At 44.0% G+C, this 17,589-nt stretch overlaps 1 protein-coding gene across 3 annotated transcripts in view; it reads right to left on the bottom strand.

Annotated features, from left to right (window-relative positions):
* LOC126298858 (uncharacterized) overlaps positions 1-17,589 on the bottom strand; it is a 182,147-nt gene that overhangs the window by 89,915 nt on the left and 74,643 nt on the right. The window contains exon 4 of one of the 3 annotated variants that reach the window (XM_049990366.1): positions 9,062-9,111. The exons of the other annotated variants lie outside the window; for them this stretch is intronic. Coding sequence (XP_049846323.1) covers positions 9,062-9,111 — 50 coding nt within the window. The remainder of the gene's footprint in view (positions 1-9,061; positions 9,112-17,589) is intronic. 3 annotated transcript variants of the gene reach the window in all.

Raw genomic sequence — 17,589 nt, 5'->3', positions numbered from 1 at the left:
CCCATTCTTTGCAGAGTGCAGCACTGAGGAGAGGTATTGATGATGGTGAGGCCTGGCACAGTTGGCATTCCACAACAGCCAAAGGTGTTCTATAGGATTCAGGTCAGGGCTCTATTCAGGCCAGTCCATTACAGGGATGTTATTGTCATGTAACCACTCCACCACAGGCTGTGCATTACGAACAGGTTCATGATTGGGCAGAAAGATGCAATCACCATCCCCAAATTACTCTTCAACAGTGGGAATTAAGAAGGTGCTTAAAACATTAATGAAGGCCTGTGCTCTGATAGTGCCACACAAAACAACAAGTGGTGTAAGCCCCTTGCATGAAAAACACAACCACACCATAACACCACTGCCTCCGAATTTTACTGTTGGCTCTACACACGCTGGCAGATAATGATCACTGGACATTCCCCATACCCACACCCTGCCATCATATCACCACCTTATGTACCGTGATTCGTCACTCCACAGAAAGTTTTTTCACTGTTCAATCATCCAATGTTTATGCTCCTTGCACCAAGCGGTGCATCGTTTGGCATTTACCAGCTTGGCGTGTGGCTTATGAGTAGCCACTTGACCATGAAATTCAAATTTCCTCACCTCCCACCTGTCACAGTACTTGCAGTGGATCCTGATGCAGTTTGGAATTCCTATATGATGGTCTCAATAGATGTCTGCCTATTACACACTATGACCCTCTTCAACTGACTGTGGTCTGTCAGTCAACAGATGAGGTCAGCCTGTACACTTATGCTGTACATGTCCCTTCATGTTTCCACTTCACTATCATATCGGAAACAGTGGACCTAGGGATGTTTAGGAGTGTGAAATCTCGTGTACAGATGTATGAAACAACTGACACCCAATCACCTGACCCCATTCGAAGTCCGTGAGTTCCGCAGAAGCCCATTCTGCTCTCTCACGATGTCTAATGACTAATGAGGTCGTTGATACGAAGTACCTGGCAGTAGGTGGCAGCACAATGCAACTAATATGTTTTTGGGGGTTGTACGGATACTTTTGCTCACATAGTGTATTTAAGAGGTAGCACGTTGCACACCTGGCATTCATTACAGAAAAGTGTCATTTTGTTTTGGAGGAAGTAGGCTGCTTGGGGCATTTGATCAGCAAAGATGGAGAAAGAATGGAGCCAAGAGTGGTATGAACAGTGCAAGATTTCCCATTTCTCGACTAGTGAAGAGCTATCATAATTTTTGATATTAACTACACTACTGGCCATTAAAATTGCTACTCCAAGAAGAAATGCAAATGATAAACGGGTATTCATTGGACAAATATATTATACTAGAACTGACATGTGATTACATATTCACACAATTTGGGTGCATAGATCCTGAGAAATCAGTACCCAGAACAACCCCCTCTGGCCGTAATAACGGCCTTGATACACCTGGGCATTGAGTCAAACGGAGCTTGGATGGTGTGTACAGGTACAGCTGCCCATGCAGCTTCAACACGATACCACAGTTCATCAAGAGTATTGACTGGCGTATTGTGACGAGCCAGTTGCTCGGCCACCATTGACCAGACGTTTTGAATTGGTGAGAGATCTGAAGAATATGCTGACCAGGTCAGCAGTCTAACATTTTCTGTATCCAGAAAGGCCCGTACAGGACCTGCAACATGCGGTCGTGCATTATCCTGCTGAAATGTAGGGTTTCGCGGGGATCGAATGAAGGGTAGAGCCAAGGGTCGTACCACATCTTAAATGTAAAGTCCACTGTTCAAAGTGCCGTCAATGCGAACAAGAGGTGACCGAAAGTGTAACCAATGGCACCCCATACCATCATGCCGGGTGATACGCCAGTATGGCGATGACGAATACACGCTTCCAATGTGCGTAAACCGCGATGTCGCCAAACATGGATGCGACCATCATGATGCTGTAAACAGAACCTGGATTCATCCGGGGGGGAAAAAAAAAAAAAAAAAAAAGACGTTTTGCCATTTGTGCACCCAGGTTCGTCCTTGAGTAGACCATCGCAGGAGCTCCTGTCTGTGATGCAGCGTCAAGGGTAACCGCAGCCGTGGTCTCCAAGCTGATAGTCCATGCTGCTGCGAACATCGTCGAACTATTCATGCAGATGGTTGTCGTCTTGCAAATGTCGCATGATGCATTGCAGCCATGTGGATAAAATGCCTGTCATCTCGACTGCTAGTGATACGAGGCCATTGGGATCCAGCATGGCGTTCTGTATTACCCTCCTGAACCCACCGATTCCATTTTCTGCTAACTGTCATTGGATCTAGACCAACGGGAGCAGCAATGTTGCGATACGATAAACCGCAATCACGATAGGCTACAATCAGACCTTTCTAAAAGTCGGAAATGTGATGGTACACATTTCTCCTCCTTACACAAGGCATCACAACAACGTTCCACCAGGCAATGCCGGTCAACTGCTGTTTGTGTATGAGAAATCGGTTGGAAACTTTCCTCATGTCAGCACGTTGTAGGTGTCGCCACCGGCGCCAACCTTGTGTGAATGCTCTGAAAAGCTATATGCGTATCACAGCATCTTCTTCCTGTCGGTTAAATTTTGCGTCTGTAGCACGTCATCTTTGTGGTGTAGCAATTTTAACGGCCAGTAGTGTATTACAGGAGACTCCTCGCACAGCTGATGAAGAAAGGCCCATAAAATTCAGGCAGAGAGGAGTTTCAGGGCATGTTTGAAGAGTTAGAAGTTTAAACATCTAGTTTTAATGTTTCTGGATTTTCAGGAGTTGATCTTGGGATATCTAAACATAGTTTGGGATGTGTTGTGACTCAAGAAAGAAACAGAGCCGAAAAAAAGACTATTCTACCACAGAGTACGATACACATGGAGTCACATATTTTTAGTGTTATCTTTGTGGGAAGGAATTTAAAGTGATGATCAACCAGGTACACGGAAATGGTTATTAGGGTTAAAAGACCTGACCAGCAGACTAGTAAGATGGGTGTTAAGATTCACTCAGGTTAACTATTAACTGGTGTACATGCCAGGGAAGAAATGCAGAAAAGTAGATGCTTTGGACAGAAAGGCAGCAATAGCGTAAGTACTGGGTCATGGCCTCAATGGAAAGTAGCACAAAATGCTGACAGTGACTGCAAGATATACAAAAAACAACCACATTTCAGCATGTGAGAGTGTTGTGTAAGGTAATTAGGTCAGGGTCACAGGTACCAGTGCCAGGAAGTTGAAGGAAATCCTGAGAGGCACATGATCGTATGTCTGGTCATAGAGTCCGAAGAGCAATGAACCAAATGGTGGTTGAGAGATGTTGGCGGAACAGAAGACAGGGATATGTGGAGCAGTACGAGAGAAATTGTATGCAATATGCACAGCATGTGGGCTTGAGTTATAAACAAATACTAATACAGAGACTGCCAAGTGTCAGTGCTGTACAGAATGATTGCTGTGGATGTGTTGAGGCCATTTGACTGGTCTGTAGAAGGTAAGCATTTTGTGCTGACACTGATGAATGATGTTTTGTGTCCGATTCCTCAGTTTATAAAAACAGAACCCAAGTAGAATCAATTTGTTGTCTGCCTGTATGGATCTCTTTTTGCTAGAGAACAGGCAGACATATCAAGCTGAAATTTATATCACATATTACAATGACTTGACAGTGCGAAAAAGCTAAGCTAAGTCACTACTCAAAACATACAGCCATTTATGTCACATATTTTGATACTTCGCAAACTGACTCATCAAAACCTATAGGGTACATTCCACTGACCTAGAATCATGTAATTTGGCAAAATCTAGGTTTCACAGTACAAGTCAAGGAACAGAAAGTGGTACGGATTCCAGTATTGTGGATTCATAAAGCATGAGAGTGATTGAATGAGGAGTATTTTAGCATGAATAGTTATGAGAAATATATTCCCTCAAGTTTAGAAGGATATGAGGCCACAGGACGAGCCATCAGCATTTTTAATGAGAACTGCAGGATGTAGAAGTATAAAGGCACGATGCGATGTGGGTTACGAAAGTAGTAATGGAATATTAAATAGGGTAGGAATAAACAAGTTAGTAGCATGAGAGACGTCTAGTAAGATTTATAGCTTAAATGCTGTCTCTGAACCTTGTGGGTTACACTGTGAGACACTCTTAAGCCTGTCTCGGAGTTAGGTTTACCACATGTTTGCTAGATGCTTGACTGCCAGCTAGCAGGAAGGGGTGACTGCTACTTCACATCCTGAACCTCTCACATGAAGTAAGATTCAGTGAGGAAGCCATCAGCCTTGCTCGACTTAGTGAATGGCAAGGCGCACAACGTAGGCAGCCAGTCTGAAATTCTCTCTAACTATTTTAAAGGAACTATTTGCTTATTTTATAGCTTCAATCAGCAGCTTCATGATGAACTGCCTATCACTTTGTTAATGATCATAGTTTAACCAATATTTAGAGATAAGACAAACTACTGTGAGGAATTCTTTCCTGTGTATAAAAGGTAGCCAGCATATTGAATTTTTCTTTAAACTATGAAGGATATCATTGTGCAACTCTAATCTCGAGAAAAATGGATTGTATGTTAAGCACTCCATTTTGAATGTCTGCACAGGTAAAATGTCAGAATGAAATATTTAAAACATTTCTCATATTTCATAAACAATTTGAGATGCCTAAACAAGATTTTGGCAAATTATACCAGGCAAATAAAGTGTTTTGTCATATGATTATAAACTTGCTGCAAGTTTTGTAGCAATCTAAATTAAGTTACATGTTCATTTTCATACAGAGAATTGGCCTCTTTCGTAAACTAATGGTCTGTCTTGCCCTTAGCTGCTAGCTTAATAACACATTGTCTCAGAATTCTGTCTATTTCAGCTGCATTAGAATGTTAGTTATATGAATATTTGTAAACTATATAAAAACAGCATATCACAGCACAACTTATGTCTCAGAGAGAGAGAGAGAGAGAGAGAAGGGGGGGGGAGAGAGAGAGAAGGGGGGGGAGAGAGAGAGAAGGGGGGGAGAGAGAGAGAAGGGGGGGAGAGAGAGAGAAGGGGGGGAGAGAGAGAAGGGGGGGGAGAGAGAAGGGGGGGGAGAGAGAAGGGGGGAGAGAGAGAAGGGGGGAGAGAGAGAAGGGGGGAGAGAGAGAAGGGGGGAGAGAGAGAAGGGGGGAGAGAGAGAAGGGGGGAGAGAGAGAAGGGGGGAGAGAGAGAAGGGGGGAGAGAGAGAAGGGGGGAGAGAGAGAAGGGGGGAGAGAGAGAAGGGGGGAGAGAGAGAGAAGGGGGGAGAGAGAGAGAAGGGGGGAGAGAGAGAGAAGGGGGGAGAGAGAGAGAAGGGGGGGGAGAGAGAGAAGGGGGGGGAGAGAGAGAAGGGGGGGGAGAGAGAGAAGGGGGGGGAGAGAGAGAAGGGGGGGGAGAGAGAGAAGGGGGGAGAGAGAGAAGGGGGGAGAGAGAGAAGGGGGGAGAGAGAGAAGGGGGAGAGAGAGAAGGGGGGAGAGAGAGAAGGGGGGAGAGAGAGAAGGGGGGAGAAAGAGAAGGGGGGAGAGAGAGAAGGGGGGAGAGAGAGAAGGGGGGAGAGAGAGAAGGGGGGAGAGAGAGAAGGGGGGAGAGAGAGAAGGGGGGAGAGAGAGAAGGGGGGAGAGAGAGAAGGGGGGAGAGAGAGAAGGGGGGAGAGAGAGAAGGGGGGAGAGAGAGAAGGGGGGAGAGAGAGAAGGGGGGAGAGAGAGAAGGGGGGAGAGAGAGAAGGGGGGAGAGGGGGGGACAAAAGTTAGTGAAAATAAATTGCCACTTCTGCTGAAAGTTTGGCGAAATCCTACAACCCAATGTATTTTTAATGATGAATAATTGGGACTGAAAAATGGCAAAGGATTTTATTTTTGTATCTCAATTTTTTGAGTAATGTGGTAACATTTTAATGTGAAAACCTCATGTACTACCTGTTAAGGTATCATATCTTTTATGAACTAAAATGTGTTTGTGGTAAAAAGCAGTACAATCCTCCACACCAGTATAGGGAAAGTAACTGAAAGGCGGTAAACTATGTGCAGTTACTCATTATCATTATCATATTTCCCAGAGAATTAAGAGAAAGAAATAAAATCCTGTGGCCAGTTTTAGATCTTAAGCCTCATTATTAAAAATACACTGGGTTATATAATCCCACCAAAATCTCAACAGAAACAGCAATTTACTTTCTCTGCAGTTCTTAATTTTCCCCTTCATACACACAATCAGAAGGGCATTGTGAATAATTTGGAACTTATTTTGTTGCTATGTCAAAATTTATCACTTTTGCCAAAACAAAGGAGAGTTTACAAATATTCAGCTCACAAACATTCTAACACAGCTGAATTTGCAGCAGTCCTGACACAGTGTAATTAAAACAGCAATTGAGGGCAAGACAGGTCAATAGTTTATGAAAAACCCATTCTCTGTGTAAAAATAAATGTGTAACCACTTCACTTATATTGTTACAAAACCCACAAGAAGTCTAATTTCACCACTCATCAATAGCCCTTAAAAATTACATTTCACAGGAAAAAAATCTGTAGTTGCTTCAACATCACAGTAAAGGTGGAAGATTTGCATATTAACCATATGGCAAAATACTCTCCTCTTTGCATGCTATCATTTGCCAAAATCTCAAACCCTTTAAGAAACATGAGGAGTGTTTTGAACATTTCATTCTAGCATTTTTTGCTGGCTTGCAACTTCAAGATGGAGCTATTTGCATACAACCCATTTTCTCCAGATTGATGATGCATACTGATATCCTTCAAATTCAATATGTTAGCTAAATTTCATATGCAGTGACATATAATTTAACATGCATCAAATACAAATTCATAGCATTTCTTATTTTCCAATACAAATTTTAAGATTTTGTTGCAGTAGTTTACGTAAGCTCTAAATATAACAATATCTACCATCATTAATGATATGATAAGCTGTTCATTGGGAGGCTAATGAGTGAAGCTATAGAGTCTTTTTTTTTACCGAACAGTTGTTTTAAAATTGAGAAAGTTTGCAGATCAGCCAGTTGACACGTGACATTCTGTTTTGTCTCAAGGGTTAACTATTAGCATTCTCAGAGTTCCCACCTTCCAGGCTGTGATGTCAGACACCAAATGAGACTCCGGATTGACCAGAGCAGTTAGCATTCAGGGAACCTTACAAGGAAAATAGCACTGGAGCTATCATGAAAAATGTGCTTAACTCCCTGCAGGACAGCAGGCTAGCAGACGACTGAGCCTGCTAGGGGGGGGTGTCGTGTGAGCCGGCTAGTTAGCTTACAGGACATCTTACACTGTGAGAGATGGCCTTTATGACAAAGTTGTGCTGCAAATTTTATATGCTCTAGCAGATTGGTCTTACATTAGACTCGGGAGGGGGGGGAGGCTGACTTTTTGGGGAAGGGGGATGGTATAGTGCAGTGCTGCATCAATTTTACGAGCAAGTCTGTGGAAAAATGAGGTGGAATACTGCAGCAGCTGCTTGTAGTATGTGGTCATTTCATTTATAGCTAAAGAGCCCTACACTTTTTGCGAGACAGGTTTTGCCAAGTGAGCTTGGCCTAACAGTTTAATGATAATGCAGAACAAAGGCAAGGGGATTCCTCCACTAGGGTGTTCCAGTAGTTTTGCCAAGACCGTGACTAGAAGTAATGCATTTGTGTAACAGTTGTGCTATTATCTTGAATAAATAGCTGTCATTTCAGTAGCACTGTCATTCGCAACCAAGAAGTTCTACCAGAACATGGGAGGGCTACACCAGACAAGGAGACCACATAGAGCCACCACAAGCAATCATGAGTTCCAGTCTCCACTGCAGTAGCTGCTTTCTGCATTGAGTCCACTTTCTGGACTTAGTGCCACAGTGCAGTAGATCATACCAAGCTTACTAGCAACAAACTGGACTCCTGCCCAGGGGAGCAGTCTTCCGTCATTGTGGTGTGTGACACTGAGCTGCAAGCCAGCAGCCACTGGGATGCAGTCATTCATCACAGAGCTGGTTACCAAATCAAGATTCCTGAGCAACTTCACGTCTCGCTGACGCAACGTGTTTGTGGCACGACTTTCAAAACAGAGTTACATGTTGCACACTGACCGCAGGCGCCAGCAAAGGTGAGCACGCTATTTGCAGCCAGCTTGCTGTTATCAGCCACCCTACTTTCTACATGTGGAATGGAGGTGTAGATCAGTACCCTGCACCGATGTAGCACAAATGCCTGAATAAAAAAGTGTTACTTTCAATAGCAGAGTCTCTTGGCTTTCAGTGGCCCCCTATTCCACCTCAACCCTCCACCATCTGCCATCTTACATTGAAGCCATCTCTCAACCCTCAAGATTGGCTATGCTACTATAACATCCCAAGTAATACTTATCACTCAATCTTACATCATCTGCATCTTCGTCCTGTTCTATATACTGTTGCAGATATGAAAAAAAGGGTGAAGTTTTGAGTTTGCTAATTTAGTTTTGCAGGGTATCTTTAAGTAATACATTTCCAAAGAACAAATACATAAAGACGGAAAGAATCACAGGAAGAATAATCTTACATTTCAGACTTACAGAATGTGCAAAAGAATGTGTGTAACATACTGCTGCCCACATACACTTCAGTCTGTAAAACAAGTGACATTTCACACACAATTATTTAAGATGAAAGTGACCAATGTATGTATGGTAATCACATGTGCATAGACTACAGGAACAGATAAAAAAAGTAAGATTGGGTGCTGACTGCACAGGGTAAACATTAGCAAACACAGACATGCACTGCATGCAGCTAACCAACATCTAATGGTTCACAGGAAAGTATGGAAGTGGCAAAGACTATCTCCAAGATTATATGTGCTCTGAGCACAGAGGGTATAGAGAGAGAGAGAGAGAGAGAGAGAGAGAGAGAGAGAGAGAGAGAGAGAGAGAGAGAGAGATGGCATAAAACTTCCTTGGAAATTAAAACTTTGTGCCAGATCAAGACTTTAACTTGAGACCTTTGCCTTTCGCGGGCAAGTGCTATATCGACTGAGGTACCGAAACATGACATGACGTGTCCTCACAGCTTCATTTCCACCAGTATCTCCTCTCCTACCTTCCAAACTTCACGGAAGTTCTCCTGGGAAACTTGCAGGACCAGCACTCCTGGAAGAAAGGATATTGCAGAGGCCTAGCTTAGTCACAGCCTGAGGGATGTTTCCAGAATAAAGTTTTCACTCTGCAGCAGAGTGGGCACTGATATGAAACTTCCTGACAGATTGAAACTGTATGCTGGATCAAGACTAATTATGGTTTTTTTCTGAAAGTTAAGCTATGAAGTCCGAGTCCCAGTCCAGGACACCGTTTTAATCTGCCTGGAAGATTCTTATCAGTGCACACTCCACTGCACAGTGAAAGTTCCATTCTAGCTACAGTGTGAATTTCATTACTATCACAATTTATCAGTTCTACCAATGTACACCAAACAATGCATAAAATATTAACTAGAAACAATGAGTAAAATGTATAATTGCATAAATAAAAAGAATGCGTTAAATTGCTTGTGCGTCAGCATGATACACTGCCTATTCACATAAAAGATTAGTAAAGTTTTTCAAATCTGTCCTATGACACATGATCCTGTTGCAGCTAACTGTAGATTTCAAGTTGCTGAAAAATGTTCATTATCTTACAGTTTTTAGCTATATGCAGTAATTCCCTAAAACATTCCCAGATTGAAGCACATGTGTCACCACCTTTTGAGTTTTCATTCCATGTTCTTCTGCCACGTTTTTTAAACTTAGCACTGAGCAAGCATCCAGTTTGTTCTATGCAGTTCTCAGTATTTGTCTCATGATTGACTCTGTACATTCCTTATTTCATAAGTTGTCCACTTTACACACTTCATGCCAAATACTAAATTGAAGATTAATTTTGGTTTGAAAGCTAATTCCCATCATGGTTAATTTTGCTTTGAAAGCTACTTCCCATCATGGTACCCTTATATACTCACCCAATTCTGCAATGTAAATTGCCCAAGAAATCTAGATATGTGTCACTTGTTTTACAAGATAATATAGGCATCAGCAGCCGTATGGTAGACACATGCTTGTGCACTCTATCTAAGCTTTAGAAGAAAGATTATTTTTCTTTTTGATGACAGAGGGTTCTTTATTTTGTCTTTCCCACTGTTATACTTGTCTGCTCCTATATATTCTCCACATTTACATATTTGTTCTTAGTTGCCTCTTGATAATTGCATTTCTACCAAAAATGGCTGACAGATTTTTTTTTTAAGTCGTGGTGGAATGTATTCCTACAAGAAATTGAGCTGGCCTGTGACACTGTCAAATGATACAATTGGTGGTGCACTGCTTGTATCAGAGATATATCTGTGTTTCAATCCTAGTCTCACCCACATATAACTCAGATTTCTGATTATGGGGACATTTAAAGACAAAAGGTGTGATGTGAAGTCACTTAAGGGGTATGCACCCATTTTTATTGGATTTGATGGTTGTATCACTGCTACAACGGATGCTATAAAAAATACATGGCAGTCACAGATCGTGTGGTGACTACTTTCTTTAATGACTTATTTCAGCTTATACAAGATCAGATTAATCTCAAAAAATGTGAATGGGCAGAGGTTCAACACAGTGCATCACAGCAGAATGAACAGGAAATAAAGTACACTGTGGAAACTTACCAAGGTAGGAAAACATGTCATACACAGGTATGGAGTCAAGTATCTTATCCAACAGACCATGTGAAACCGAATCATTACGGTAGCAGTGCCATTCAGGGATACAACTTGGCCACTGAGTGGCACTAGATTGCAGAAACAACTAAGGTCATATGTGCTCATGTCAGAACTGTAGAACATGAAGATGAAAAAGGAGTTAAACGCGACTATACATTAATCCCAATTGACGGAATGAAAGACAGGTAAAAACATCACCTTTCTCTTGGAGAAAGGGCATTAAAATACACCAAAAGAACAACAAAGATCCAGAACTAAAGATTAAATATCCTTCCCCACACTGCTACAGCCGATAACAAGTAAAACGCGGTCGACAGCCTACGTGTCGTTCACTGAAATGGCCGATAACTCAGACGGCAACCATAACTTAGAATGTAAGTGGTTGAAAAAAGGGCATTCTGCCAGGAAATGGCGAACTGTCAAAGGTTGATGACAATTAGCACTACGTAGTGGGGGGATCACCTCTTAAATGGCGATGGCTAAAAAGACACTGCCCAATATGTAACCTAGCTAAAATGATCTCCTCATGGAGAGAAGGTCAAGAGGAGGTTGTCCAAGCTGCTGGGAGAGACTGAATTCCCTGGAGGGAAGACAATTGGTGATTCCAAAGTGACACCACTGCCTTAACAAATGGCACCATGGAGATGATCGAAAGGAATGGATGAACAAGCAGGCTGATGTACGAGGACTGTAGCCTTGGCAGCAAAATCAGCGGCCTTGTTTATCAACAGACCAATGTGACCAGGGACCCAGATGTACATCACAGTGGTTCAATCAAGAGTGAGCAAGTGAAAGCTTTCCTGGACCCGTTGCACTAAGGCATGGACAGTGTACAGCACACACAAGCTCTGAAGGGCACACGTAATCTGAGTAGATGACAATTGGAAAGTCCGTTTTGCCAGATGTACCGCGTGACCCGATACAGAGCGAAGAGCTCCATTGTAAATACTGAGCAGTGTTTTGGAATCTGATACTGAAAAACATCGGTGCCAGTGATGAAGGCACACCTGACAACACGATCAGTCCAAGAGCCATCAGTGTACACAAAGGTACAATCATGAAGTTCCGTGCGAAGGTTGAGAAACTTACGGTGATAGAGCAAGTCTGAAGTAGTGTCTTTATGAAGTGAATGAAGGCCAAGGTGAATATGGGCCACTGCACGAAGCCAAGGTGGTGGTGGGTTCGCACCCACTGGTGAAGTGGCAGGTAGCGTGAAGTTAATCTGCTGGAGCAATAGCTGAAAGTGCACCTCAAGAATTACAGAAGAGGGATACACCTGATACTGGCAATCAAAGGAGGTGGCAAAGGATGGGTGGACAGGCATGGCTGACAAACGGCATGCATATTGGCTGAGGGGGAAAAAATTACAGTGGTAAAACAACTGTAGTTCGGCAGCTTCTGCACAGGCAACTTCAACTGGGCTAGTGTAAAAGGCGCCAGAGGCTAAACTGATTCCAGTGGTAGATTGTATTTAAACGGCGTAAGATGGATGGACGTGTGATGCATAAATGAAACACCCATAGTCTATTTTCCAACAGACAAGAGACTGGTAAAAATGGCGGAGCGAGGTCTGATCCGCTCCCCAGGAAGTACCACTGAGCAAACGTAGAGCATTGAGGGACTGAGTGCAGTAGACAGCCAGGTGAGGCATGTAGGAAGACCAATAAAGTTTCCTATCAAGCATGAGCCCCAGGAGTATCATAGTTTCAGTGGACAGAAGAGCAACAGGGCCAAAATGTAAAGACAGTGGAAGAAACCAATTGCTTTGCTAGAGATTCATACAAATGGTTTTGCCAATGGAAAAGCAACAGCCATTGTCAATGCTCCACGAGTAAAAGCAATAGAGACAACACATTAGATGTTGCTTAAGGAGACAGATCAATGGAGAAGAGCAATAGATGGCAAACTTGTAAATGGAAAGGGAGCCAGAGATGTCCGGTGGGAGACAGGCCATTATAGAGTTAATGACAATAGCAAAGATGACAACACTCAGGACGAAACCCTGAGGCACACCATTCTCCTGGATAAATGTATCGAAAAAGGTAGAACCCACACTTACCTTGACAACTCTGCCTTTTAAAAATTCCTGATGGGAATGGGGCATATGACCTAGGAAGCCCCATGTGTAGAGAAAATGTAGGATACTAGTCCTCCAGCAGAAATTGAAAAACATGGCCACAGCCTTGTATTGCCTCAGAAACTTCATGAAGTGGGTCGATGAAATGACGAGATGGCCAACTGCAGAATGGCGTGGTTGGAATCCACACTATGCAGTGGTTAGTAAATTGTGAGACTCGAGCCATCATATCAGCTGGGCATGTATTATACATTCCATCACTTTTCAAACACAGCTAGTGGGAAATGGCAGTAGCTAGAAGAAAGGTGTTTGTTCTTACAGGGCTTGGGTATGAGTATGACAGTGGCTTCATGCCAGCGTCTGGAAAACATGCCCTCTGCCCAGATGATTGTATGTTTGAAGCAGAAGCAACATCTGAATGTGAACATAGTCTGGCCCTGGGGCAGAGGATCAGGATTAAGTGAGAGCATGATCTAGCTCCCTCATAGCAGCACTCACGATTCTTAGGAGAGAAGGCCATTGCTCAGACCCACTCCATTTGTTTTTGATGGAGGAAGGCAGGGTAATGGTGGGTACAGCTCAAGGTCTCTACAAGACAGTGGCCCAAGGTGTGAAATAGCAATGTGTCCACTATGACATCTGCTACAGTCAGGCCAGAAACTGCAGAATGGACCTCGGTCCCAGAGAGCCATTGGAGGATGGCCCACAAGATGGAAGAGGGAGTGGAACTGTTAAAAGTACCAGTGAATGAAATCCTGCTTGATTTTTTGCTATTCCTAAGAATGCCACGACACTGCACACACAACTGTTTATGACAAATGCATTTTGCCATTATAGGAAGACTGTTCAAAAGACGGGGGCACATCTACATGGCAGAATTGTGTCATGGCATCCTCGGTCCACCAAGGGACTGGAACACGGCATGGTAAGGATGAAGTGCAGGGAATGGAATGTTCTGGGACAGTAAGGATAATGTTTGTAAGGTATTATACCTAGTTGGCACAACTGGGGAAAAGTCATTCATCGAAGGTGGTTGAAAAGGAGTAAAGCCTCTGGCTGGCCTTAGAAAGCTGCCATTTGGGTTCAGACGTAGGTGGGGCAGACGTCAGTAGCAGAGAGCACACAGGAAAAGGTCACTCAAGTACATGTCAGAGAGAAAGGATCACTCAAGACGATCTGCAAGCTGGGCAGTGCAAAATGAGAGGTCCAAATGGGAACAGGTGTGCATGGAGTCTGAAAGGAATGTGGGTGGTCCCAAGGGGAGTGGCGGGTTCAGCGGCGTTCGCAGCGCACGAGGCGGAGGGTCAATGTGGAGGCTGGCCGTGTGGCATCGCCCGCTCTGCCTGTGAGTGGACATGTGGCCGCTCCTTCAGCAAGGTCCGAGCAGGCACACGGGGGGGGAGTGGTTTATTAGTTATTGGGAGCTCCAACGTTAGGCGGGTGATGGAGCCCCTTAGGGAAATAGCGGAAAGGTCAGGGAAGAAGGCCAGTGTTCACTCTGTCTGCTTGCCGGGGGGGTCTCATCCAAGATGTGGAGGAGGCCCTGCCAGCGGCGATAGAGAGCACTGGGTGCACCCGACTGCAAATTGTTGCTCATGTCAGCACCAATGACTCCTGCCGTCTGGGTTCTGAGGTCATCCTCAGTTCGTACAGGCCGTTGGCGGAGTTGGTGAAGGCGGAAAGCCTCGCTCGCGGGGTGGAATCAGAGCTAACTATTTGTAGTATCGTTCCCAGAACCGATCGTGGTCCTCTGGTTTGGAGCCGAGTGGAAGGCTTAAACCAGAGGCTCAGACGATTCTGCGGAGAGCTGGGGTGCAAATTTCTCGACCTCCGCTATCGGGTGGAGAAATGTAGGGTCCCCCTGAATAGGTCAGGCGTGCACTACACGCCGGAAGCGGCTACAAGGGTAGCGGAGTATGTGTGGAGTGCACATGGGGTTTTTTTAGGTTAGAGAATTCCCTCCCTAGGCCCGACAAGACGCCTCCTGAGACGCGGCAAGGCAGGAGTAGGCAAAATGCAACAAGGAATAACAATATTAATGTGCTAATAGTAAACTGCAGGAGCGTCTATAGAAAGGTTCCAGAACTGCTCTCATTAATAAACGGTCACAACGCCCATATAGTACTAGGAACAGAAAGTTGGCTGAAACCGGACGTAAACAGTAATGAAATCCTAAACTCAGATTGGAATGTATACCGCAGAGATAGACTGGACAATGAAGGGGGGAGGCGTGTTTATAGCGATAAGAAGTGCAATAGTATCGAAGGAAATTGACGGAGATTGGAATTGTGAAATGATTTGGGTGAAGGTCACGGTTAAAGCAGGCTCAGACATGGTAATTGGATGTCTCTACAGGCCCCCGGGCTCAGCAGCTGTTGTGGCTCAGCACCTGAAGAATAATTTGGAAAATATTTCGAGTAGATTTCCCCACCATGTTATAGTTCTGGGTGGAGATTTTAATTTGCCGGATATAGACTGGGAGACTCAAATGTTCATAACGGGTGGCAGGGACAAAGAATCCAGTGAAATATTTTGAAGTGCTTTATCTGAAAACTACCTTGAGCAGTTAAACAGAAAACCGACTCGTGGCGATAACATATTAGACCTTCTGGTGACAAACAGACCCGAACTATTTGAATCAGTTAATGCAGAACAGGGAATCAGCGATCATAAAGCGGTTACTGCCTCGATGATTTCAGCTGTAAATAGAAATATTAAAGAAGGTAGGAAGATTTTTCTGTTTAGCAAAAGTGACAAAAAGCAGATTACAGAGTACCTGATGGCTCAACACAAAAGTTTTGTCTCAAGTGCAGATAGTGTTGAGGATCAGTGGACAAAGTTCAAAACCATGGTACAATATGCGTTAGATGAGTATGTGCCAAGCAAGATCGTAAGAGATGGGAAAGAGCCACCGTGGTACAACAACCGAGTTAGAAAACTGCTGCGAAAGCAAAGGGAACTTCACAGCAAACATAAACATAGCCAAAGCCTTGCAGACAAACAAATGTAGTGTGAGGAGGGCTATGCGAGAGGCTTTCAATGAATTCGAAAGTAAAGCTCTATGTACTGACTTGGCAGAAAATCCTAAGAAATTTTGGTCCTATGTCAAAGCGGTAGGTGGATCAAAACAAAATGTCCAGACACTCTGTGACCAAAATAGTACTGAAACAGAGGATGACAGACTAAAGGCCGAAATATTAAATGTCTTCTTCCAAAGCTGTTTCACAGAGGAAGACTGCACTGTGCTTCCTTCTCTAGATTGTCGCACAGTTGACAAAATGGTAGATATCGAAGTAGACGACAGAGGGATAGAGAAACAATTAAAATCGCTCAAAAGAGGAAAGGCCGCTGGTACTGATGGGATACCAGTTCGATTTTACACAGAGTACATGAAGGAACTTGCCCCCCTTCTTGCAGCGGTGTACCGTAGGTCTCTAGAAGAGGGAAGCGTTCAAAAGGATTGGAAAAGGGCACAGGTCATCCCCGTTTTCAAGAAGGGACGTCGAACAGATGTGCAGAACTATAGACCTATATCTCTAACGTCGATCAGTTGTAGAATTTTGGAACACACATTATGTTCGAGTATAATGTCTTTTCTGGAGACTAGAAATCTACTCTGTAGGAATCAGCATGGGTTTCGAAAAAGACGGTTGTGTGAAACCCAGCTCGCGCTATTCGTCCACGAGACTCAGAGGGCCTTAGACACGGGTTCACAGGTAGATGCCGTGTTTCTTGACTTCCGCAAGGCGTTTGACACAGTTCCCCACAGTCGTTTAATGAACAAAGTAAGAGCATACGGACTATCAGACCAATTGTGTGGTTGGATTGAGAAGTTCCTAGATAACAGAACGCAGCATGTCATTCTCAATGGAGAGAAGTCTTCCGAAGTAAGAGTGATTTCAGGTGTGCCACAGGGGAGTGTCATAGGACCGTTGCTATTCACAATATACATGAATGACCTGGTGGATGACATCCGAAGTTCACTGAGGCTTTTTGCAGATGATGCTGTGGTGTATCGAGAGGTTGTAACAATGGAAAATTGTACTGAAATGCAGGAGGATCTGCAGCGAATTGACGCATGGTGCACGGAATGGCAATTGAATCTCAATGTAGACAAATGTAATGTGCTGTGAATACATAGAAAGAAGGATCCCTTATCAGTTAGCTACAGTGTAGCAGGTCAGCAACTGGAAGCAGTTAATTCCATAAATTATCTGGGAGTACGCATTAGGAGTGATTTAAAATGGAATGATCATATAAAGTTGATCGTCGGTAAAGCAGAAGCCAGACTGAGATTCATTGGAAGAATCCTAAGGAAATGCAATCCAACAACAAAGGAAGTAGGTTACAGTACGCTTGTTCGCCCAATGCTTGAATACTGCTCAGCAGTGTGGGATCCGCACCAGGTAGGGTTGACAGAGGAGTTAGAGAAGATCCAACGGAGAGCAGCGCGCTTCGTTACAGGATCATTTAGTAATTGCAAAAGCGTTACGGAGATGATAGATAAACTCCAGTGGAAGACTCTGCAGGAGAGACGCTCAGTAGCTCAGTACGGGCTTTTGTTAAAGTTTCGAGAACATACCTTCACTGAAGAGTCAAGCAGTATATTGCTCCCTCCTACGTATATCTCGCGAAGAGACCATGAGGATAAAGTCAGAGAGATTAGAGCCCACACAGAAGCATACCGACAATCCTTCTTTCCACGTACAATACGAGACTGGAATAGAAGGGAGAACCGATAGAGGTACTCAGGGTACCCTCCGCCACACACCGTCAGGTGGCTTGCGGAGTATGGATGTATGGA

The sequence above is a fragment of the Schistocerca gregaria genome, chromosome X (genome assembly GCF_023897955.1).
Source record: "Schistocerca gregaria isolate iqSchGreg1 chromosome X, iqSchGreg1.2, whole genome shotgun sequence".
NCBI lineage: Eukaryota > Metazoa > Arthropoda > Insecta > Orthoptera > Acrididae > Schistocerca > Schistocerca gregaria.
The sequence above is the reverse complement of the archived record's forward strand: the minus strand, read 5'-3'. Positions and strand labels throughout refer to the sequence as shown.